The sequence below is a fragment of the Saccopteryx leptura genome, chromosome 1, assembly GCF_036850995.1.
Source record: "Saccopteryx leptura isolate mSacLep1 chromosome 1, mSacLep1_pri_phased_curated, whole genome shotgun sequence".
Lineage (NCBI taxonomy): Eukaryota > Metazoa > Chordata > Mammalia > Chiroptera > Emballonuridae > Saccopteryx > Saccopteryx leptura.
Window position 1 is genome coordinate 909,910 of NC_089503.1, and position 21,042 is coordinate 930,951.

At 65.3% G+C, this 21,042-nt stretch overlaps 3 protein-coding genes across 6 annotated transcripts; all 3 read right to left on the reverse strand.

The window, feature by feature from the left end:
* Positions 1 to 886: 886 nt before the first annotated feature.
* On the reverse strand, positions 887 to 4,100 carry CEND1 (cell cycle exit and neuronal differentiation 1). Of its 3 annotated transcripts, XM_066370975.1 has the most exons (3): positions 4,019 to 4,083; positions 3,250 to 3,303; positions 887 to 2,644 (listed from the first exon to the last, which is right to left on the reverse strand). In XM_066370975.1, exon 3 carries the CDS (start codon positions 2,545 to 2,547, stop codon positions 2,098 to 2,100), a length of 450 nt encoding a protein of 149 aa, XP_066227072.1. In that variant the 5' UTR covers positions 2,548 to 2,644; positions 3,250 to 3,303; positions 4,019 to 4,083; the 3' UTR covers positions 887 to 2,097. The 3 variants fall into 3 exon arrangements, with proteins under 3 accessions (XP_066227072.1, XP_066226981.1, XP_066226894.1); XM_066370884.1 differs by lacking the exon at positions 3,250 to 3,303 and having other exon boundaries at positions 4,019 to 4,100; XM_066370797.1 differs by lacking the exon at positions 3,250 to 3,303 and having other exon boundaries at positions 3,994 to 4,084.
* A 341-nt stretch (positions 4,101 to 4,441) lies between these two features.
* Positions 4,442 to 11,907, reverse strand: SLC25A22 (solute carrier family 25 member 22). Of its 2 annotated transcripts, XM_066371247.1 has the most exons (11): positions 11,839 to 11,907; positions 9,815 to 9,993; positions 8,613 to 8,780; positions 8,353 to 8,478; positions 8,125 to 8,180; positions 7,449 to 7,539; positions 6,793 to 6,911; positions 6,489 to 6,663; positions 6,255 to 6,409; positions 6,077 to 6,152; positions 4,442 to 6,003 (listed from the first exon to the last, which is right to left on the reverse strand). In XM_066371247.1, exons 3-11 carry the CDS (start codon positions 8,630 to 8,632, stop codon positions 5,850 to 5,852), a joined length of 972 nt encoding a protein of 323 aa, XP_066227344.1. In that variant the 5' UTR covers positions 8,633 to 8,780; positions 9,815 to 9,993; positions 11,839 to 11,907; the 3' UTR covers positions 4,442 to 5,849. The 2 variants fall into 2 exon arrangements, with proteins under 2 accessions (XP_066227344.1, XP_066227431.1); XM_066371334.1 differs by lacking the exons at positions 9,815 to 9,993; positions 11,839 to 11,907 and adding an exon at positions 9,407 to 9,750.
* A 496-nt stretch (positions 11,908 to 12,403) lies between these two features.
* PIDD1 (p53-induced death domain protein 1) lies at positions 12,404 to 19,766 on the reverse strand. The gene is given in 16 exon segments (XM_066371109.1): positions 12,404 to 12,790; positions 13,013 to 13,218; positions 14,052 to 14,165; positions 14,241 to 14,359; positions 14,431 to 14,554; positions 15,314 to 15,464; positions 15,555 to 15,690; positions 15,816 to 15,963; positions 16,057 to 16,236; positions 16,340 to 16,525; positions 16,528 to 16,750; positions 16,907 to 16,961; positions 17,044 to 17,253; positions 17,607 to 18,020; positions 18,480 to 18,853; positions 19,559 to 19,766. Coding segments are annotated over 15 exon segments (2,823 nt in total). The 5' UTR covers positions 18,778 to 18,853; positions 19,559 to 19,766; the 3' UTR covers positions 12,404 to 12,531.
* Positions 19,767 to 21,042: the final 1,276 nt, after the last annotated feature.

A 21,042-nucleotide genomic window follows, 5' to 3' on the forward strand; every position in this document is an offset into this window, starting at 1 on the left:
AGAGAATGGGAAGGGGACTGGACTGCAGGGGGTGGCATGGGACGCTGACTGGGCTGAGTGGGCCACCTGGTGCCTGGGTGGATGGGCTGGAAACTGGAGGGGTGGGCAGTGTCAGCCTCAGCCGGGTGGGCTTGGGGGCACCAGGAGCTAGTGAGCACAGCAGTGGTCAGGAGGGGAGTGCCACAGGGACAGGCCTGGGCGAGGGCATCAGGGGTTTGGGGATGTTCACAAAGAACTTACCTGGGCCTGCGAGGTGGGTGCACTGACAGTGTATGCCACACTAGGAGGGTGGGTAGGGGAGGCCCAGAGGGAAGGAGGCGCTACCCCCAATCATAGCCTCTTAAAGAAGGCAGGGGGAGTTGGGGCCCAGGGTGACTAAGCCCACAGTGGTGCTTCTGGGTCTCAGCGGGCCTTGCTCCCCCAGCCCATGCCCTGACAGCCCACCTGCAGCTGGCTCCCAGGCAGGCCTGACCAAAGTGGGCGCAGGGGGCTGTGGGTGGGAGGTGATGAGAAGGAACTCACCCAACACAGCAGCCTCCTCCGTGCCCCCACCCCTGGATGGAGAGCTTACTGCAAAGACCGGTGTAGAAAGGGCTGTCCTGGCCAGCCTGAGGAACAAGGTCCCCTGCACAGTGGCCAGCAGCCGGGGCCTGAGGGGGTTGTCCTGCAGCCCCTGGGTGTCCATCTACGGTCAGAGCAGCAGGAAGGCCTGGCTGAGCCTGCCTGGATGGAGCTGTGAGGAGGGCCCACCAGGAGGACCAAAGGTATGAGGAGGGGGGGAGAGCCAGTGAGAACCCTTCTCTGGAAAGTAGGGTGGTGTGGGTGTGACCCGACCCCGACAGGAGCCCCTTGACTCCCCCAGCCATATGCAGGTGAGGACGCCAGCCCAACCTTGAGACAATAGTTTATTGTAGACTCAGCCTCCACTGGGGCCCAGGGTTCCAGGGGTCGGCTGACCACGCAAGGGCCTGTCAGATTCCCACAGTGCCCATTGCCACCTCCCGGAGCCTGCCCACTGTCACCGTGCCAAGGGCCAAACTGGAACCAGATACGCTAGGGAGGGGCCAGCCAGCGTGGTCTCCCTGTAGGCACAATGGGGCAGTGGACATGGGTGACAGTCACCCACCAAGTGGTTCTACTCTACCTGTTATTGCATTTATACGCTTGTTAGACTCAAAGGATGCAGGCAAGAAGGGCCATCTCCCAGAGGTGTCCTTAGGGGCTAGGCAGACACGGCGGCAGGGCAGGCCCTTGATCCCCACCCCCCTCCCTGCCCAACTCTCAGCTACCCCCAGGACAACTGCCAGAGGATGGGGCACGGGGGTGGGGACACACTCAGGGAAGGAAGTGAGGTAGCCTTAGCCTCAGGAGCTCCCCTGGGGCACGCACTAGGACAGAACTGTAGGAGCCCCTGCGGAGGCTGGCCTTTGGGCTGTCTGTCTACCCAGCTAGGGCCCAGGCGACAGGCAGAGGTGGCATGGAAGCCTGAGGTCAACAGCACTGCAATGACCCACCCAGACAGACATCCTCCCCCATCCCCCCAGCTGCAAGCAAAGAGAAGAGGGGAAAGTGAAACAGCCACACCCTTTAATGTCCCCACACCCTGGGCACAGGCCAAGCTCACCCTGGACCCCGGTCAGCCTAGGGCTCGCTCCTGCCCGAGGGGCTTGTCAGGAAGCTACTGCCTAGAAGCCACAGGGCCACTGGAGCCCCTTGAGGCACAGTGAGTGTGTCCATGGTCAGGTGGGCCACACTCCGGGTCCACTCCGTCCACTGCCCCAGGTGCCCTGGCCCTGAGCCCTCTGCCCGATGTCAAAGACAAACCCCGTGCTGGCCAGTAAAACCGGGCTCCTTCTGCCAGGAGGTTGGGAGGGGGAAGCACTGGGGGCCAGCTAAGAGGCCTTGGCTTCCACTGCCCTGGGACCTGTCCATCTCTCCTCTGTGTGTCTGTGCGGGCATTTGTATATATATTGGATATAGGAAATATATACATATATATTTCCTATGTATGTATAGATATAGCTATGTGAATTCGCATGCACAAGGTCTCCAAGGTCTGTACAGGGAGTGGCTGGACCCCCACCTGGGTACCAGCCATCATTTTTTCCGGGCGAGGAAGACCACACCAAGAATCAGGGCTGCGGTTGCTACAGCCACCCCCCCAGCCAGCAGCAGGGGAGTCAAGTTCTCAAAGGGGCAGGGGCCTCGGCCCCCTGGGCCCCCGCTGGGGGCCTGGTCCTCCTCAGCCCCATCTCCAGGGCCCTTGGGCTCAGGAGTGGCGGTGGGACTGCTGGGGGCTGCAGGGGCTGGCTTCAGGTTGCTATGGTTGTTGAGAAGGACAGGGTCTGCCTTGGCCGAGGTCTTCTTGGCGGGGGGTGGTGTGGGGGCCACCGGTGGCTCCTGCTTCTCCACTTGGGTTTCCTTCTTCCCAGGCTTGGCCGAGGGGGCCTTCCCGTCTGCAGCTGGGGCGCCTCTGACCTCAGCACCAGGCTGGGGCGCCTTGGTGTCAGGCTTGGGGCTGCTGGCCGACTTCCCTCTGGACTCCATGATGACGGTGCTGGAGAGCTGGGTGGGGCGTGTGTGGACAGGCTGGGGGCTGGACCACAGCGTCTCAGGACAGCTCACCCCTGGGCATTACGTGGGCCTGGAGAGAGACACAGTGAGGCCCTCCTCTCCGGCCTCCACCATCTTGTCCCCATAGAGATACCACCCAGTCCTCTGGACACCCCAAAGTCCCCGCTCAGAATTCTCCTCTTCCAGGGCGTGGCCTCCACCACACAGGCAGGGCCCATGGGCCCTCTATGGGCTGGCGGGGAAGGGGGATGAGACCAGCCAGAAGCTAGTTTCCTTGTGTATAAAATGGTCTTGCCTTCACAGGTGCTGTGTTTATGACACCAGCCCAGGATAGGGAGGCCCTGGCGGGAGAGCCCACCCAGTCCAGAAAAGGATGTGTGGTCAGGGGAGACAGACAGACAGACAGCAGCCGGGGGGGGGGGCGGTTGCTGGTCAGACCCGAGTGTGTACCCTGAGTTCTCAGAGGGGACTGGGTGGGGGGGCGGCAGGGTAGGGTGGGAACCCAGGACTGGGCTCTCCGGCCCCAGCACAGTGGGAGTGGGCCCAAGGCCACCAAGACCTGGCTGTGACAATCCTGAGGTGCCTCCCCGTGAGGATGGAGAAGTCGGAGGGCAGTGACAGGCCTCTGCTTCCTGGCTGGCCATGTGCCCTGGCGCCCACCCCCAGCACCCTCACCTGCTGCAGCTCAAGGGCAGGGTGTCCTTCCTGAGCCAGAGGCTGCTCCTGCCCCTTGGGGTAGAAGGGAGCCCTGGAGTTAGCCTGGGGTGGGCACACACCCTGTCAATTAGCCTCAGCATCTGGGCTGGGCAGAGGATGGAGGTCTGGGTGGTAGAGAAGGCCTGGCCTCATCCTTAATGTCCAGGGCGGGGCAAAGGAGGGCGGACTGGGCACCTAGCCACCCTGGGCCTGAGTCGTCCCTCCCTGCAGACCTAGATACCACCTGTCTGCCTCTCCCCCGGGAGGATGAGACACCCCACCCCCCAACCCCAGGGAGAGGGGGCCGTGGCAGCCAGGTTTCTCACCCAGGCCCAGGCCGCTAAGCACACAGAAGGTCGCCTGAAGGTCACAGCATGAGGGGGAGGTTATCCCAGTGAGAAGCCCAGCTGCTGCTCCACTTCCCAGGGAGCCCCAGCAACCCCTCACTCCCTGCCGTTCTCGAGGGGCACCCAGTTGCTAGTGCAGATTTGCAAGGACCGGGGGGTAGGCTTCCCCTACCTACCCTCGGTTTCCTTTAGCTCACACCGACGTCAGCCGGCAGCCTCCTCCCCCCCCCCTCCCCGGGGCTGCTGTGCCCAGGAGAGGGATGACCTTCAAGGCAGGGAGAACTGCCGCTTCGTCCCGCGGACCCCAGCGCCCAGATCCCGCCCCGGCCCCGACCCCGGCCCCAGGCCCCAGGCCGCGGAGCCCCTGCCCCCTTACGCTGCTGCTGCTCCGGCGCTCCCACCTCGGCGCTGCGCGCTCTCCGCGGAGCCACGGTGACCACGGGCGGACGGCGGCACTGGATGCGAGGACCGGGAGTTTCCCACAATGCAGTTCTCCGGCGCAGGAAGTGGGGGCGGGGCCACAGCAGCGCAGAGGCTCCGCCCCCACCCCCCACCCCCCACCCCGCGGCGCCCGAGACCTCCGGGCATTCTGGGCCGCGAACCCAGCACCCAGCTCAACTCTTAATCCCAAGGATGGTTTAGGGTCAGGCAGCAAGGGTCTCAGGCTCCCTTCCCGCACCCCAAATGACCCCTCCAGGACCCCGCTAGGCCAAAGTACCCGTCAGTGGTTAGGCACGGGGACCCGGGTCGCGCATGGGGGAGCCAGTTATAAGAAGGGGCGGCCCTCCCCCTCCAACCCCTCACAGAGTCTCAGAGAGGAGGCATCTACTTAGAATATTTATTTTTCTTTTCACATGACAAGACACAAAAAGTCACTTCTTAAAACTCCTCAAAAGAAAAAAATATATATAAATCTGTAAGCAGCAGCAGCAGCTTCCAAGGTACAGATATGATAGGAACAACCGTGAACTGGGGTGGGGGGGGACAGGCCGTAGCCCCAGGTAGTGTCGCTGGGAAGGGGCCTCCTCACTGGGGGGGCCTGGTTGGGGGTGGGGGACACAGCACCAGCACATCAGGACCAATCACCAACACAATCAAGTAGCAGGGGGGCAGGGCAGCAGGAACCTGCCTCGATTCACAACATGGATGGGTCTGGATGGAGGTCGGGAGGGTGGGACTGTCGAGTGTGGTCAAGGACCGTTATGCAGAGAGGTCCAGAGGGCAGGATGGACCCTGAAGGGGCAGCTCCTGGACTTCAACTCTTGCAAGCAGAGTAGGTGCCCCCCGGCTCCATGCTGGTCTTGATGCTTGCCCTTCCCCCTGGCCAATGTCAGACCTGGGGTGTGGGTCTCAGAAGAGGGACCAGATGGAAGAAACACATTTCTGGACGGGGTCAGCGGGAAGCCTCGGGTGGACACGCACACCCACACACACCTGGCCGTGTGGGTGGGAAGGGCAGCAGCCCCCACACAGCCCCATTCCGGAATGGCCAGACCAGCTGCAGGCTGGTGGGCACGACCATCTCCCCACGGCATTCACATGTGCACACAGACTTCACTCTTGGCCCCCAGCCTGGGGAGGGCAGGGGGGCCCACCAGGAGGGATGCTGGGTCCCACAGTTGGGGAAGGGGGATTCCCTGGGAGTTGGAATTCAGTGTGACCACCTCCATTGGGATTCCTGGCTCAATATGGGGGGCAGGAGACCCCGATTCTCCTGCAAGGCTGGCTGAGGTGAGAAGAACAGCAGCGGGGAGGTTGGGCTGATGGACGTAGGGCTGGACAGAGCCACTTGTGCTCAGCAAGTTAATAAATAGGTTTCTGCAGGTCCCCTTCGTGGACTAGGGGCCATGCCTTGGGGACGGGCTGGTAGCCTGGAGAGGGACCATCTTGCCCAACCCACACCTGGGAGCCCCCAGCTTAGAGACCAGCTCTGTCCCTGGGGGTGTTCAGGCCAGGCTGGAGCTGGGGCAGGGTTAGCTCCAGGAATGTCAAGATTTCTGCGATTTCTACATAAATAACACATTGATCCCAGAGGTCGTGCAGGCAGGACCCCTCGGGGTCCGTTTGTGTGGATCCTGCACCCCTTCCTCTACCTCCCCCATCCACACGGGGAGGAATGAGAGACTCTCCCTTGCTTGGTCTTGGGCGGGCCCCCCAGCCCCAGCCCCGGCCCCAGCCCCGGCCCCAGCCCCACTCTGGTCCTGCTGGGTGTGGGCGTGAGGGTGCCCCAGCTTAGGGCTGGGGTTGCTGCAGCAGCCCCAGCAGGGTCTCCGCGATGCCCAGGAAGTAAACCACCTGAGCAATGCCAAACAGCGGGGCGATGACCAGGGCCCGGCAGTAGGCACCCTTCAGGAAGGCCGAGGGACCCTCGTTCTGCAGTATCTTCCTGTGGAGAAGGGGTGGGTAAGAGCTGATGCCAGCCTCCCCTGTACTTCCGCCCCCCGAGGGACCTCACCCACCTGGCACAGTCCAGGAACCCTGAATAGGTGTCCTCATTGACCCCACGCTGGAGCGACTGAAGTCGTGTCTTCACCACTGCAGGGAGGCGTGTGGGTCAGCGTTGAGGGTCCGCTGGCCTCCATCTCCACCCCCCTAAGCCCCCGCACCCGGCCGGAGGCCCAGGCTCCTCACACTGACCGTCACAGGGGTTGACAGCCACAGCAGCCGTACTCCCGGCCACGCAGCCGGCCAGGAAGGACACGTAGAAGGGGGACTTCTCCCCGGATGCCGGCTGGCCCAGCTGGTTCAGGTTGGCAAAGAGGGGGAAGTAGACGATGGAGAAGGGCACATCCCTGCGGGAGAGGCGGCAGTGACCAGGAGCTGTGCGGCAGAGGGCCTCCCTCCTCCGTCCCTCCTCAAAACCCTCCCAACCTGAGCAGTGTGGCCCCCAGTCCCTTGTAGAGGCCGGCAATCCCACGGCTCCGGAGCAGGTCCCGGGTGAGCTGGGTGGCCGTGGGCCGGGGGCTGGCGGGCGCCTCCACGGGGGGCTGGGCACCTCCCTGGGCTGAGAGCTGGGCCTGGGCAGCCAGTATCTTTCTCTGGGCGGCTAGAGAGAAAGGGGCCAAGGCTGCTGGTCACTGGTTCTTCCTCCAGGTGCAAGGCGAAGGGCAGGGGACAGGGCCCCAGCTGCCCGAGGCTCCCACCCCGGCTCCCCGTCCCTCTCCCGCAGCCTCACCAATCCGGCCTGCGTCCTGAAGTTGGATCTTCAGCATCTCCATGGGGGTGGTCACGATCACCTGGCAGGTGCCGGCCCCGCAGCCGGCCAGCATCTCCTTAAACAGGGTCAGCTTCTGCCTGCAGTGGAGGGCGTGGGGTCCAGGGTACACAGTCAGAGGCCCTGCAGCCCAGGGAGCTACCCTCCACACCCCAGTGTGAAGAGAGGTGAGAGCAGTGGAGGCAGACACGGCCCCGTGGGGACACGGCACCCCCCCACTCCCGTCCGGACTCAGGTCCTCCAGCAAGGGCACCAAGCCCAGCAGACAGATGGCCCCACAGCAGCAACTGGGGAGGGCAGCGGAGCGGGAGGGGGGGGGTCTCAAGTGCTCCAGAGGGTGACCCTGTGTCCCCAAATCCTAGGCTATAAGGGGTGGCAGGCCACGGCCCAGGACCAAGGAGCACTGGGGGCCGGAGCACAGGACTCAGCACCTGCCTCACTCCCCCCTGTGCAGGCGGTGGGGCAGGGGGGACAGAAGAGGAAGAGGAACTGAAACCAGAAGAGGAGGAGGCCCTGCAAGGCCAAGGTGAGGGAGGGGCTGCAGGAGGCCTCGCCTTTGTCCTTGGTCTGGAGGGACAGACCCCTCCCCCTCCAGCTTGCAGGGCCAAGCCCCTCACCCGTCCTTTGAGAGGTGATGTCTGAAGAAGTCGTTGGCTGCCAGTTTGATGGCCTTCTCGGGGGTGACAAGGGTCAGGTTCACGGCAGCTCCTGTGGGGCATGTCGCGGGAGGGGCGCGGGCAGCTCAGGGCTGGGAGGCTCCCGGCCAGCCCTCCCTTCCCAGCTGGCAAGGCCCTACCCCAGACAATCCTTGGCCGCCTCCTCCTGCCCTCTCACCCACATTGGTGCCAGGCGGGGGTGGGGACCAGGCAGGGATAGGGGCAAATCCCAGCTTGGGGATTGTCTAAGCTGCCTGCAGTCACGCTCCACCCCCTCCTGGTGTCCCTGCACAGCCAAGGTCCTTCCTGTGTCCCAGGAAGCAGGGGAGGACGAGGCTGCTGCCTCTGTGGTAGAGACACAGTGTCCTGCAATGCTGGGCGCTGGCTGTCACTGGGTGGGGCTGGGCGGGGTACCCAGGGGCTGAGAACTGTGCTTCCCAGGGGTCCCACCTTGGTCCCACCCGTCACCCAACTTCCCCCAACTCCAGCACCCAGGGCCCACCTGATGGCCATCAGCCCAGGTGCAGCTGGCCCCCAGGGGACATGTCCACCCTTACACACACCCGGCCCAGGCCTGCTGCTGACCTGCCCTACCTTCCCGCCTGCCCCCCAGGCCCGCCCCTGTCCAGAGCCTCACCCCGGTACATGCCGAAGTAGCCCTCTGAGCGGATGGTCTTGATGAGGCAGTCAGACCTGCAGCCGAGGGACGGGTGAGCTGGGAGCAAGCCCTGCCCCACACCTGCCCTGGCTTCAGCTTCCCCCTTTCGTTAGAGGGGGGGCGCAGGGGCGGAGCTCAGGAGTCTGTGCCCCACGCCCACGCCCGTCCACTGCACGCCCCACCCAGCTCCACCCCCGGGATGCTCACATGCTGCTGTATATGCGCTGGCCATTCTGCTGGTTCTGGAGCCTGGTCTTGGCCAGGTCGATAGGGAACACGCAGGTGACCCCGATCAGCCCAGCGATGCCGCCATTGATGAGCTTGGCTGGCAGACTGCGTGGGCAGAGAGAGAGAGAGAGAGAGAGAGAGAGAGAGTGTGTCAGGACCTACGGGCCTCCTTGGCCATAGGACAGGGGGCAAGGGTAGGGTGGGGCCGAGACGAAGGCACGTGGCACTCGGCTCCTGACCTGATCTGCTTATCAGCCATTTAACTGGAGCACAGCCAGGCAGGAGGAGAGCTGGAAGCCCCGCTGGAGGTGGAGGAGGAGGAGGCAGCGGAGATGGAGGCGTGGGCGGATGGAGTGGGGAGGGGCCGTCCGCCACTTGCTGGGAACTTCAAAAATCCACCTTCTGTCCTAGAAGGGAGACGGACTGGAAACCAGCTGGGATGGGGTGGATCCCTCAGGCTCCCCCAAATCTCCCCTCCCCAAGTCTTCTGAGGGGCACCGAGCTCCTCCTCGCTGCCCAGGCTGGGGCATCAGCGTGTCCTGGGGCGCAGCGTGGTGGGGGGAGGTGCCGGCCACAGAGATTCCCCTCAAGGCCCCCCCACCGGCAGCGTCCTCCCAGCCCCTCCTCACGTCCATGCTCACGTGCACACGGAGTGCCGTCTTTAAAGGGCCAGGCACCTGGGGGTGGAGTGCGGGTGGGCAAGGTGGCAGCAGCGGGCGCTGGCTGGAAGGGGACAATCTGCCAGCTGGGTTAGTCACCTCAACCCAGGACTGGGCTGCAGCAAACCGCCCCCATCCTTGAGTAGAGGGAGGGGCTAGAGTCTCCTCCATGCTGGACCACCGGACATTCCCTTCCCTAGAAACACTGTTCTCACCCTCACTCAGCCCTGCCTCCACCCTCTTCCCTCTACCCCTCCCAGGAATTTCAATCCCAGCGAGATACCAACAGCACCCATGCACAGGACCTCGGGAAGCTCCAGGGGTGTGGGGGGGGGGGGAGAAGGGGAAAGGCAGCCGGGAGGTGGACCGCTGACCTTCTGAGGCTCCCTGGGACTAGTGCCCACCATCCACTCTAGGATGCGGGGAGAAGAGGTCCCTCTCACTAGGGGCAGAGCTCAGGATCCGGAGCTAGAGCCAGCCCCCATGGGCCTCCCATGGGAGAGGGGGCACAGCCGAAAATAAATAAATAATACTGAGCTGTGGGGGCTGCCTAGAGTCCACCTGTCACCAGCTTACACTCCCAGCGCTGCCACCCAGGGTCACCCGGCTGGCTCACACCCACGGTCCCTGAGGACAGGTGACCTTCCCCTCAGCTTTCCGGGGTCAGGGCGTCCCCATTCACCCGGCGCGACCTTCCCCCACCCCGCCTCCCTCGCCGCCACGGTCCCTGCTGCCTCAGCTCTGCCCGGGTCTGCCTGGGCTGCGCTGTGCAGCCTGCTCACCGGAGGTGCAGAACTCTCTCCCGAGACTACCGCCTCCTCTGAGAGGACAGCCTCTGGGCTCACAGAGGTCTAGGTGGCGGAGGGAGGTACCAACCACCGGGATTGGCCTCTGGGCTGGGAGGGGCGGGCGGAGGGGGGGGACTTTCTCTTTCACTTTGGAGTGGCGGGGTTCCCTGCAGCTGCGGGAGAAAGGGTGAGAAGGGGTGTGACAGCGTCTGGGAGGCAAGGCCAGACCTCAGTGCCCCCTCCGCCCACTTAGCAGTGGGTCTGACCCAGGCTGACGGGGCCAAGGCCAGGCCACCCCCACCCATATGGAGGCAGCCCCTGGCCACCGCATCCTCTGCTGCCCTGTGGGCTCCCGTCTGCAGCCTGACTCGGGTTCCCAGAGGGTGGGGCTTTCAGTACTTAGGTCCCCCAACAGGTTTCTGCTAGGGAATGGATGTGGTGGCCTGGAGCTGGGCCTGGGCCCATTCGTGTCTGTGGGACCTGTGTGCCCACTGGGGGCAGATGCATTTCAGGGAGCCCTGGCGCTGGGGCACAGGAAGACACTCTGGTCCACTGAAAAGGGCCAGGGAAGGAGTGGTTGGGTCTCAGAGGCCACTGTGTGGCTGCCACCCACAGGCCTGCTTGCTCCCTTAGCGGGTTCAGAGGTTATGAGAACTGGCACGCCCCAAGCCCTCTGCCCTGCCAAGGCAGCCAGCACTGCCAGCTCACACACCCAGGACCTCGGTACCTGGGACCTGCTTCCCTGTGCCCCAGCCTGCAAACAGCAGTCGGCTCTCGGAACCTCAACCTGACCTCTCCCTCCCTGCTCACACAACCCCTCCTCCAGGTGTAGACTGCTGCCCCAGACCCTCGGAGGGGGGGGTGACAGGAACCGCACCCGGCTCCCAGGTCTAGCCCTGTGCCCTCTGTGGACCGAGTGAACCCTGTCTCCTGAGCATCCCCAGACCTCATCTCCTATCTGGGGTTCGGGACACCTAGGTGATGAGGGTCCCAGAAGTCAGTCAGACCATGGAAAGTGGGAGAGGCAGGCCAAGAGACCCCCCAAGCCTGAGCAGACAGGCTGGAGTCCCACGTCACAAGCTGCAGGGTGGAGCAGGGAAGACAGACAAGAGCAGCGGGAGGGAGGGAGGGGCTGTCTGGAGAGCAGCAGAGAGGAATTCTCTGAATCCTGAGCCCCTCCCCTTCTTTCTGTCCTCACTCCGTGGTCCCCTCCCCCGCCTCTGCTTTTGTGGAGGGGGCCCTGCCCTACAGCCTGCATTGCCATAGAAACCAGGCAGCCCCAGCCAGGTCCAGGGCTGGTGACCTTTTGACTGTCCACTCCCATGTTTCCGCAGCCAGGGAAACTGCGGGGCAGGCCATCTGCGTACCATCCTGTTTCCAAACCCCCTAGGTAAAATCTCCCACAAATGAAGCCGCTGAACTCCCCCACCCCCAAGAGCGAGGGGGCTGAGTCTGAGTCTCGGGCTGACCACTCGTTTCCCCCATTCCAACCCCCCAGGTCCCTCCCTTCCGAGGAGGCGCTTTCTGACCCCACCCCTGGCCCCACCCGCGGGTAGAGGAAGCGCAGGTGGGGAGGGGGCTGCGGGCTCTGCTCAGCCCTTCCGTCCTATTGGACAGGTCCAAACCGGGCCCCAGACAGCCATGCTGTCCCCCGCCAGGCGATGGCGACTGCAGCCACACACACGTGTCCACACACACGTCCGGGGGATTCCCACGTGGGCGTCCCCCCCCCCCCCCCACGGCCTGGACTCTGCGACCAGGACTCCGGACCCAAGCAACCACCCCGCGCGGACACGTGTGCGCACAGGGAGCGCGCCCGCTACCGCCCGGGGCCGAGCACGGCCCTACACATCGGGTCGGCAGCAGATCCGAGCATCCGCCGGCAAGTGCCCCACCAGAGCCGCCTTGTCTGGGCAGTTGTCACCTCCCTCCCCTGGCCAGCTTCAGCGCCCCTCACCCCCGCAGCCGGGCCGTACTGGGGTGGGTTCAGGGCAAGAGACCAGCCGGCGGGCACTCACCGCGCTCTGCCGCTGCCGCCGTGCCGCGCGCACCCTGCAAAAGTGCGTCCTCTCGGCGCCGCGCGCGCTCCGCCCCCGGCCCTCCGCACTACGCGGGCTCCGGCTCCCCCTCCCGGCCAGCGTGGCCACTGCTCCCGTCTGGGCCACAGCCCCGTGCCAGCCCGCGCCCTATCCGACCCCTTGGTCTGTGCACCTGGCACCCTTGCCTGGGCGGAGGACCCAGGAATTAGCGCTGTCGGGCCAGCGGGTGGCCAGGCGCGCTGGGACAAGGGTGTCCTCCATGAGGAGCGATCATTGGGCCACACAGTGCTCGGAGGGGGCTGTTTGTACCAGCTAACAAAACAGATGCAACAATCCGGCACACCGGTGACTGTACCCAAGGTGCTGCAGATGTCATTTTGTAGCCGGGGTTCCTCTCCCGCCCAGCGAGATCAGGGATAACAGGAGGTGCTGGACACATACCAGGAGAGGAGACAGGGCACAGGAGGTCGGTACACAGGGGCTGTTCCCCTCAGGAGCCAGGCCTTTGATCTCCACCCAACAGACAAACAGCTCTGTGACAGCATCCAAAACAGTGCATGTTTGTTACACAGGGGAGGTCACTGTCCCCATACACAAGGAAGACTTAAAAGTGTGGGCCTCTGAGCACCAGCCAGAGCAGCACACGTGGGGCCAGCCCAGAATCAGCAGGGTCTAGGCCTGGGCAGGCTCTGGGGACTGGGATGCAGAAGGCCCAGGCTGGGCAAGGTCCCTGGCGGCCAGGCTTGTGCGACGGAGGCCGTCCTGATACTTGTGGCGGCCAAGCTCCAAGACGGCCCGCACCTCTTCGGCCACATCCCGCCGGTCACTCTGCTCCAGGGCCTGTACTAGGAGTCCCACAGCCCCCGGCTGCCCAGCCTGGCGCTCAGCCCAGGAGAAGAGCATGTGACGGATCTGCCCGTCCAGGTCGTCCCTGGGGAGAAGGGGGCTCTGTGACTGAGGGGCCCAGCCCAGGACCACCCACCACACCCGGGGTCCAGGGCACCCTCCCAGGGAGGGTTTCCTGCTCCTTGGGCCGGGTGTGTGCTTGTCTGCCCTACCCCCACCAGCCCTGGAGGGAACGTCTGCCAGCCTCCAGGAGGGCCCTCCAGGCAGCTGGGTGCCTGAAGCTGGCCAGAGGCTCAAAAGAACCCACCGGAATTTATGCCGGATCCGCTGCAGCTCCTGGTAGGACAGGCCCAAGTGCAGGGCCACAGCCGGCCAGTCAGAGCCCAGACGCCCAGCCAGGTTCAGCAGGTTGCTCTGGGTCAGGAAACCGGTCTCAGCATCACCGAGGTTCAGAGGTGCCAGGGAGAGGCTGGCCCCCCGCCCCAGGCCGGGCCTGTCAGACCTCCGCAGTCTCTGTGGGGAGGAGAGGGCCCAGTGAGCACTGGCCTCTGTCCCCTGGTCCTGCTCCGGCCCCTTCACCCCCCACCGCCTCCACCCTGAGCCACACCGGCAGCTTGATGGGCTGTCCCCTGGTCCTGCTCCTGCCCCTCATCCCCCCACCGCCTCCACCCTGAGCCACACCGGCAGCTTGATGGGCTGTCCCCTGGTCCTGCTCCTGCCCCTGCACCCCTCCACCGCCTCCACCCTGAGCCTCACCGGCAGCTTGATGGGCTGTCCCCTGGTCCTGCTCCTGCCCCTGCACCCCCCCACCGCCTCCACCCTGAGCCACACCGGCAGCTTGATGGGCTGTCCCCTGGTCCTGCTCCTGCCCCTTCACCCCTCCACCGCCTCCACCCTGAGCCACACGGGCAGCTTGATGGGCTGTCCCCTGGTCCTGCTCCTGCCCCTGCACCCCTCCACCGCCTCCACCCTGAGCCTCACCGGCAGCTTGATGGGCTGTCCCCTGGTCCTGCTCCTGCCCCTGCACCCCCCCACCGCCTCCACCCTGAGCCACACCGGCAGCTTGATGGGCTGTCCCCTGGTCCTGCTCCTGCCCCTCATCCCTCCACCGCCTCCATCCTGAGCCTCACCGGCAGCTTGATGGGCTGTCCCCTGGTCCTGCTCCGGCCCCTTCACCCCTCCACCCTGAGCCACACCGGCAGCTTGATGGGCTGTCCCCTGGTCCTGCTCCGGCCCCTGCACCCCTCCACCGCCTCCACCCTGAGCCACACCGGCAGCTTGATGGGCTGTCCCCTGGTCCTGCTCCTGCCCCTGCACCCCTCCACCGCCTCCACCCTGAGCCTCACCGGCAGCTTGATGGGCAGTGTGGCCATCCACAGGGCGTCTGAGCCCTTTCTCTGCCGGGCGGCCGCTGCCTCCTCGGGCACCTCCTCGGGCACAGCTCCCCGATAGAAGGACACCTGGGGCAGGACGAGAGAGGGCTCAGTGCCCGGCCTCGGCCCACGCAGCCTGGGGGCCCTGCCTCCTCAGCTCACCTGGCCCCTCACGGCCTGAGCCTGCCGGTCCAGGGTGGTGGTCACGTACACCTCCTTCACGTTCTTCAGGTGTGAGTAGAACACAAAGCACACTCTGCCCTGCACGCAGTCTGGGCGGTCTGGGGGTGGAGAGGGCTCAGCAGGGGGGGGGGCAGACCCCAGGGTCCCCCCTCCAGGGGCAAGGGCATACCGGCATCCACATCAATGCCTCTCTCGAAGGCAGCAAAGAATTTCTCGCCTTCGAACATCTCCACCGTGTCTGAAGGCTCGGGGCCACGGTACCGCTCCAGCAGCCTCCGCAGGGCGGCGTCCACCTGGGGGGGAGGGGTGCGGCACCCAGCAGCTCAGAGCCCAGCACCCGGCACCTCCGCCCCTGACCTGGGCCGCCGGCACCCAGCAGCTCAGAGCCCAACAGCGGGCACCTCCGCTGGGGGGAGGGGTGCGGCACCCAGCAGCTCAGAGCCCAGCACCTGCACCTCCGCCCCTGACCTGGGCCACCAGCACCCAGCAGCTCAGAGCCCAGCAGCCGCACCTCCGCCCCTGACCTGGGCCGCCCAGCCCTCCTCCGGCCCCCACCTTGCTGCAGTGCGGTGTCCACCTGGGGGGGGAGGGGTGCGGCACCCAGCAGCTCAGAGCCCAGCAGCCGGCACCTCCGCCCCTGACCTGGGCCACCAGCACCCAGCAGCTCAGAGCCCAGCACCTGGCACCTCCGCCCCTGACCTGGGCCACCAGCACCCAGCAGCCGCACCTCCGCCCCTGACCTGGGCCACCAGCACCCAGCAGCTCAGAGCCCAGCAGCCGCACCTCCGCCCCTGACCTGGGCCGCCAGCACCCAGCAGCTCAGAGCCCAGCAGCCGCACCTCCGCCCCTGACCTGGGCCGCCAGCACCCAGCAGCTCAGAGCCCAGCAGCCGCACCTCCGCCCCTGACCTGGGCCGCCAGCACCCAGCAGCTCAGAGCCCAGCAGCCGGCACCTCCGCCCCTGACCTGGGCCGCCAGCACCCAGCAGCTCAGAGCCCAGCAGCCGCACCTCCACCCCTGACCTGGGCCGCCCGGCCCTCCCCCGGCCCCCACCTTGCTGCGGGGCAGGCACTGCAGCAGGACCTGCTCGGGGTCTCGGCGTCTCTGCAGTGCAATGAGGTTCACCCGGTGCAGCCGCATCCGCTCCCAGGCCTTCCGCGCCAGGCCCTCCACGCAGGTCTTGGTGGTGTACCAGAGCCAGTACCTGGGAGGGCCGTGGGGGGGGGGGTGAGGGGGGGCCGTGCACATGGGGGAGGGCCGGGGCGGGGCTGAGGACGCTGCAGGGGACACTGACCAGGAGAAGTGCGTGACCTGGAAGCGAGCGTACAGGTGGGTGAGCTCCAGGGCCACCTGAGCCGTGATGTCGTCCCAGGCGGCTGCAGGAGGGGCCCGGTAGAGCAGGTGCAAGCGGGAGCGGTCCAGACTCAGGCCTGGGGACCGGAAGGGGCCACAGCCTCAGGCCTCCCCACAGGGGCTCCCCTTCCGAGCACCCGCCCTCCTCCGCCGACTGCCCGGCCAGCCGTAAGTCCAGGGATGCTAGGTGGCCGCCTCTCACCTGTGATGCCGGGGGGCAGAGGCAGCTGCACAGTGACTGGCCGGAGGAAGCTAGACGGGCCACTCTGGGAGAGGCACAGCAGGGGACTCACGGCCGCCTCGGGCTCCGCCAGCAGGGCCCGCAGCTCTCGGCTCGCCATGCGGACCACCTGGGGCAGGCAAGCCACCTGGATGCTCACCTGTGCGCTGAGGCACCGCCTGCTGCCCACCGCCCTCGCCCTCGGTGCCTGCCCTGCCTGTACCTGCATGCGAACCTGACGAGGCTCCTCCGTGGCTCCAGGGGGGAATGTGACCTTAACACCGGGGTGCCCCGAGGACCAGAGCAATGTCCCCTCGGGGGGCACCAGGCAGGCATTGGACACAGGGCGTGAAACCACAAGGAACCACGAGAAGTGGGGTACCTGGCAGTGAGCCCAGAGCCGCTGGGCATAGGGGGATGGGGCCAGAGGGAACAGGGTCAGACGGGAGATGGGAGACGGGGTCAGGGCAGCGCCCCTCCCCGGTGTGGGCCGAAAGGGCCCATACCTTCGGCGCTTCCTCTTCCAGGTGGGTCTCCAGGTCGCTCCAGGTGTCCTCACTCAGGGTCCTCACCACCACCTCGCGGCAACGCCGGGCCCGTGGGGGCACAAAGAGCAGCCACAGACCCACCTCCTGCCTGGCGACGGTGCTGTGAGCACTGGGGCGGTGCCTGAGCCCTCCTTCCCCCCGCCGCCCCCCGCCCCCCTGGGCCGTGCCTGCTGGAAGGCCACCCCATGGGGCTGCAGCTCCAGGACTCGGCTGAGCAGGGAGTCATGGGGACCCAGGGGGACGAGGCGCGGCTCCGGCAGCCACAGGCGGTAGTGGATGGTGACAGATGTCGCAGTGGCCCCCGCGGGGAACTGCAGGCGGACACCGCAGGCCAGCGTCACGGAGCAGCCTTGAGGGGTCACAGGGAAGCTGAGTGAGGACAGCGTGGGGCATCAGGTCAGACACGGAGCGGCCTGTAGGTCTGAGCCTGGCACCCCTGAGGGTGGGTAAGGGGTCCGGCGTGGACAGGGTGGCAGGGTGAAAAGCTGCCCCTCCAACCCCACCCCTCTCCCTCCTACCCCACACCTGTCCACATCTGAAGTCAGGAACAGTCTGGGCATTTCCAGGACCACGAGCGTCCCTGTGGAAGGACAGACAGGTCGTGAAGACGGAGAAAGTTTGTGTCCCGTCTGTGGTCCGTCCCTCCCCAGCAACAAGCCTACCGGTGGGGCTGCAGGAGTCTGGCGGGGCCTCGCCCAGAGGGTTCCCCTGCAGGCGCACAAAGGGGGCGTCGAGCAGCTCAGGGGCCACGTCCCGGAGCTGGTTGTCCCTCAGGTCCAGCCGGGCGAGTAGCGGGAGGCGGGCCAGGCCGGCGGGCACCGAGGCCAGGAGGTTGCTGTGCAGGACCAGGAGCCGCAAGGAACGCAGCCCCACTGGGGCGGGCAACGGCTTAGGGCCAGCAGAGGACCGCTCGGGGCCACCCCTGCCCCTAAAGCGCCCAGCCAGGATGCTCATGCGAGGGCCTCCCAAGAAGCCATTTCGGTCCCACCTCCATGGCTGCACTCAGGGGGCCCGGCCAGCCTGAGCAGGGAGCCTCAGAGGCCACAGAGGATGGGGACAGACAAGGACCGCCTGGGACGAGCCAAGGGTCCAAGGCAGGCCAAACCTGTGCGTGCAGGAGCCCGGCAGGCGATAAGAAGGGCCCGCGTGAGTGGAGGCCAGGCAGTGGCTGACGGGCACTCCTCAGCAGGTTCTCTGGGCCACGGAGGGCACGGCTGGTACTCACCAAGGGCGGCCGGGAGGCTCCGTAGCCGGTTGGAGGCCAGATTGAGCTCCTCGAGGCTGCTCAGGCCCCCGATCTCGGGGGGCAGAGCGTCCAGGAGGTTCTCAGAGAGATCGAGGCGCTGCAGGGTGGACAGGGCTCCCAGCGCCGTGGGCAGCGTGTGTAGGCGGTTGTGGGTCACGGAAAGGAAGGTGAGGGCGGGGAGGGCCCCCAGAGCCTCCGGGAGCTCCGCGAGGCGGTTGTGTGAGAGCAGGAGGGCACTCAGGCCGCTCATCTGCGGGATGCAGGCCGGCAGCGTCTCCAGGCGGTTGAAGCTCAGGTCCAGGTGCACCAAGCGGGCCAGGCCACTCAGGCTGGCGGGCAGCGTGGTCAGGGAGCCCCGGAGGCAGGCCCCCAGCGCATCCCAGTGTTGCCCACCTGGGAAGGTGGAAGGCGGATGTGGCCCTCAGTCCCAGGTCCCAGCTTGGCCCTGCCTGCCACGGAAGGAGCTGCCTGCAGGGAGGCACAGACCTCTACTCTTGCCCCAAACCTGGACGAGGACAGGCAGGTTGAGACACTGGAGAGACACCAGCAGATGGAGGGAGGCAGGGACTGAGTATGAGGGCTCATCTCAGCTGACAGCCATCACCCGTGACCCGCCCCAGGGACAACAGACACGCTGGAGTCTGCTGGGTGAGCCCACCGGACTGGGGCAGGCAGCTCCAGGGTCCAGGAGCTAGGGCTCGGCCAGTGTCACCTTGTGGGAAGAGGGCTGGGTACCGCTGCATGGAGAATTGTGATGAGAACTGGGGCTGGGGTTTGCCTCTGAGGACCAAGCAGCAGCAGCAGCAGCAGCTAGACAAGGGTGGGGCAGGGCTGGGACGAAGTGGGGCTCACCTTTGAGGACCAGGGAGCGGAGGCGTGGCAGGCTCCCTGGCACCTGAGCCAGGGTGGCCTCCAGCAGCCGAGGGTCTTCGTGGCCACTCAGCTGCAGGAACTCCACCTCCAGCAGCTGAGGGGTCCGCTGGGCACACAGGTGCAGCAGCTGGTGGCAGCCCCCAGGGTACAGGTCCAAGCGCAGCCGGTTCCCGGCCAGGACGAGGGGCGCCCTGGAACCCGCATCCACAGTATCTGCGGCACCTCCTCCTGCAGCAGCCATCTGGGGCTCCAGCTCCTCCTCCTCCGACGCAGCCATGGCCCACCAGCAGGCCCCGGGGGCCAGACATGTCCCAGCTTGTCAGACAGGCCTGCCCAGGCAGGGCTCAGAGAGACTGCAGTCAGGGTGAGGAGAGAACAGGAGTGAGGCTGGACACCCCCCCCCTTTCCGGTCAGGGGAACAAGCACTCTGGCTAGAGGGAGCCCCTGGGTGGGACCAGCTGGCTCACAGATCCCAGACCCTAGGCTGGACAGATCATAGAGGGAACAGGGTTGGATAGAGAGTAGGACCCCCCACGGCTGGGCACACAGCAGGTAGGGCGACCCTGGGTGCAGAGGCGCCTGGGGACCTGTTTGCCGGGAGGAGGAAGCTGGGAGGTATCGCAACCTAATTCTGGAAATTTGGACAAGGGACTCGAGAGCTCTCAGGTCATCCTGGCCGTGCCCCCTCCCCTCCCAGGACCAGAGTCCTGAGTCCAGCCAGTGCCACCTCCAACATTCACACTCAGCAGTTTTGACAGGAGGGCCCGGGCTCTCCTCTACCGCGTGGGGGCGGTGTCCCAGGCAACGGGCAAAGTCCGAGAAGTGGGATGTCTCGAGGATGTGGGAGAAGTGAACAGGAGAGAGGGGACCCGGGGTCTGAGCCGCGGGCAGCCCACTTTCTGACCCCTGGAGGAGGGCTCTTCCCGCCGCGTCCAGTTCATACCTCCGTCCGCGGGGAGCGGTGCGCACGGTGCATTCGGGGCTCACGCGGCCTTGGGGCCGGTCCCAGCCCGGGGAACGCACACTCCCCACCACCCCGACGTCCCCACTGCGCGTACCTGCGCTCCCTCCCGGCCCGGCGCGGGCCCGTGGCCGGCTCCTCGAGCGTTGCGCGCTGGCGCTCCCGCCCGCGCGTTTCCGGGCGGGTAGGGACTCCCGGCACCGCCCCTTCTAGGTCCCGCCCCTAGGGACCGCGGGCTTAGGCCTTAGGGTCCCTCCTCACCGCGCCTGGCCCGACACGCGGACGCCTACACCAGCCGCTTTGCCGCCCGCCCAGCTGCCCCAGCTGCCTTAGTCCGCGTCGGGCTGTGCCCAGGTCCAGCCTCTCCTGCAGGGAAGCCCGCGCTGCGCGCCATGAAACCCGCCCTTTTCGGAGGTCTTGGCGCGGGGCTCGCTCTGCTCCATGGCTTGGCTGTGCGTTCCCCGGCCCGTGTTCTAATGAGCTGGTGCAATCTCGGGTGGTGGATGGGGGCTTTGGGGACTGACCGCCATCTGCTGCCTAACACCCACCCCTTGCCAGAAGACAGAGCTCTGAGAGTGAGTGTGTCTGTCTGTCTTTCCCCAGCCGGCCCCAATGTTGCGCTCTCCCGCCCTGCAGGGACCGGACCTTACTTCCAGGGTGATCGTTCAGGGTCAGGTGCCCCAGCAGCAGCGTTCCCCACGTGCTGCCTCCTTCAGCCTCTGACTGCATCTCACAAGGGAGGAAAAGGAGGCTCTGAGAGCTCCGTTAGTCCAAGGCCACTTAGCTGGTGAGCACCCAAGCCAAGATCCTCAAATCAGAAAGCCTCCCCACCTGTGCACATGCAACCCACTCCTTTCACCCAGGAGTAGATGCTCTGTAAAGGGACAGAGGAGCACATCCAGGTCTGCCTGTCCTGCTTCAACTCACATTGTGTGCACCCCTCTTTCCTCCACCTCCCCAGCTACCACCAGCCCTCCCAACAGGATGGGCAGTTCCTGCCAGAGCTCCATTCCTCCTAGCTCCTGACCCCCACCCCATTCAGCTTCCCCACGGGTGCCAGAAAAAAAATCTTTTGAAAAACCAATCATAGGGCCCTGCTAGGTGACTGAGTGGATCAAGTCATCCCGGTCCACCAAGGTCGTGGGTTCGATGCTGGTCAGGGCATGTATGAGAAGCAGTCAGTGAGTGCATGACTAAAATGGAACAGATAGCTCAGTTGGTTAGAGCATCATCCCTAAGCACAGAGGTTGTCGGTTCAATCCCTGGCCAAGACAAATACATAAACAGATTGATGTTCCTGTCTTTCTTGCTTTCTCACTTAAAAATAATAACAATAATAAAACAGAAAAACTAAAGTGGAACAAGTTGATGCTTCTCTCTCTCTCCCTTCTTCTCTCAAATCAATGGAAAAAAATTAAAAATAAAAACCAATCACAGGAATATTCAGCCTTAAAAAGGATAAATTCTGATACATGCTACAATGTGAATGAACCTTGAGGATGTTATGCTGCATGAAATAAGATAGGCTCAGAGGGACAATGCCATGATTCCAGTGACATGAGGTCCTGAGAGGAGTCCGAT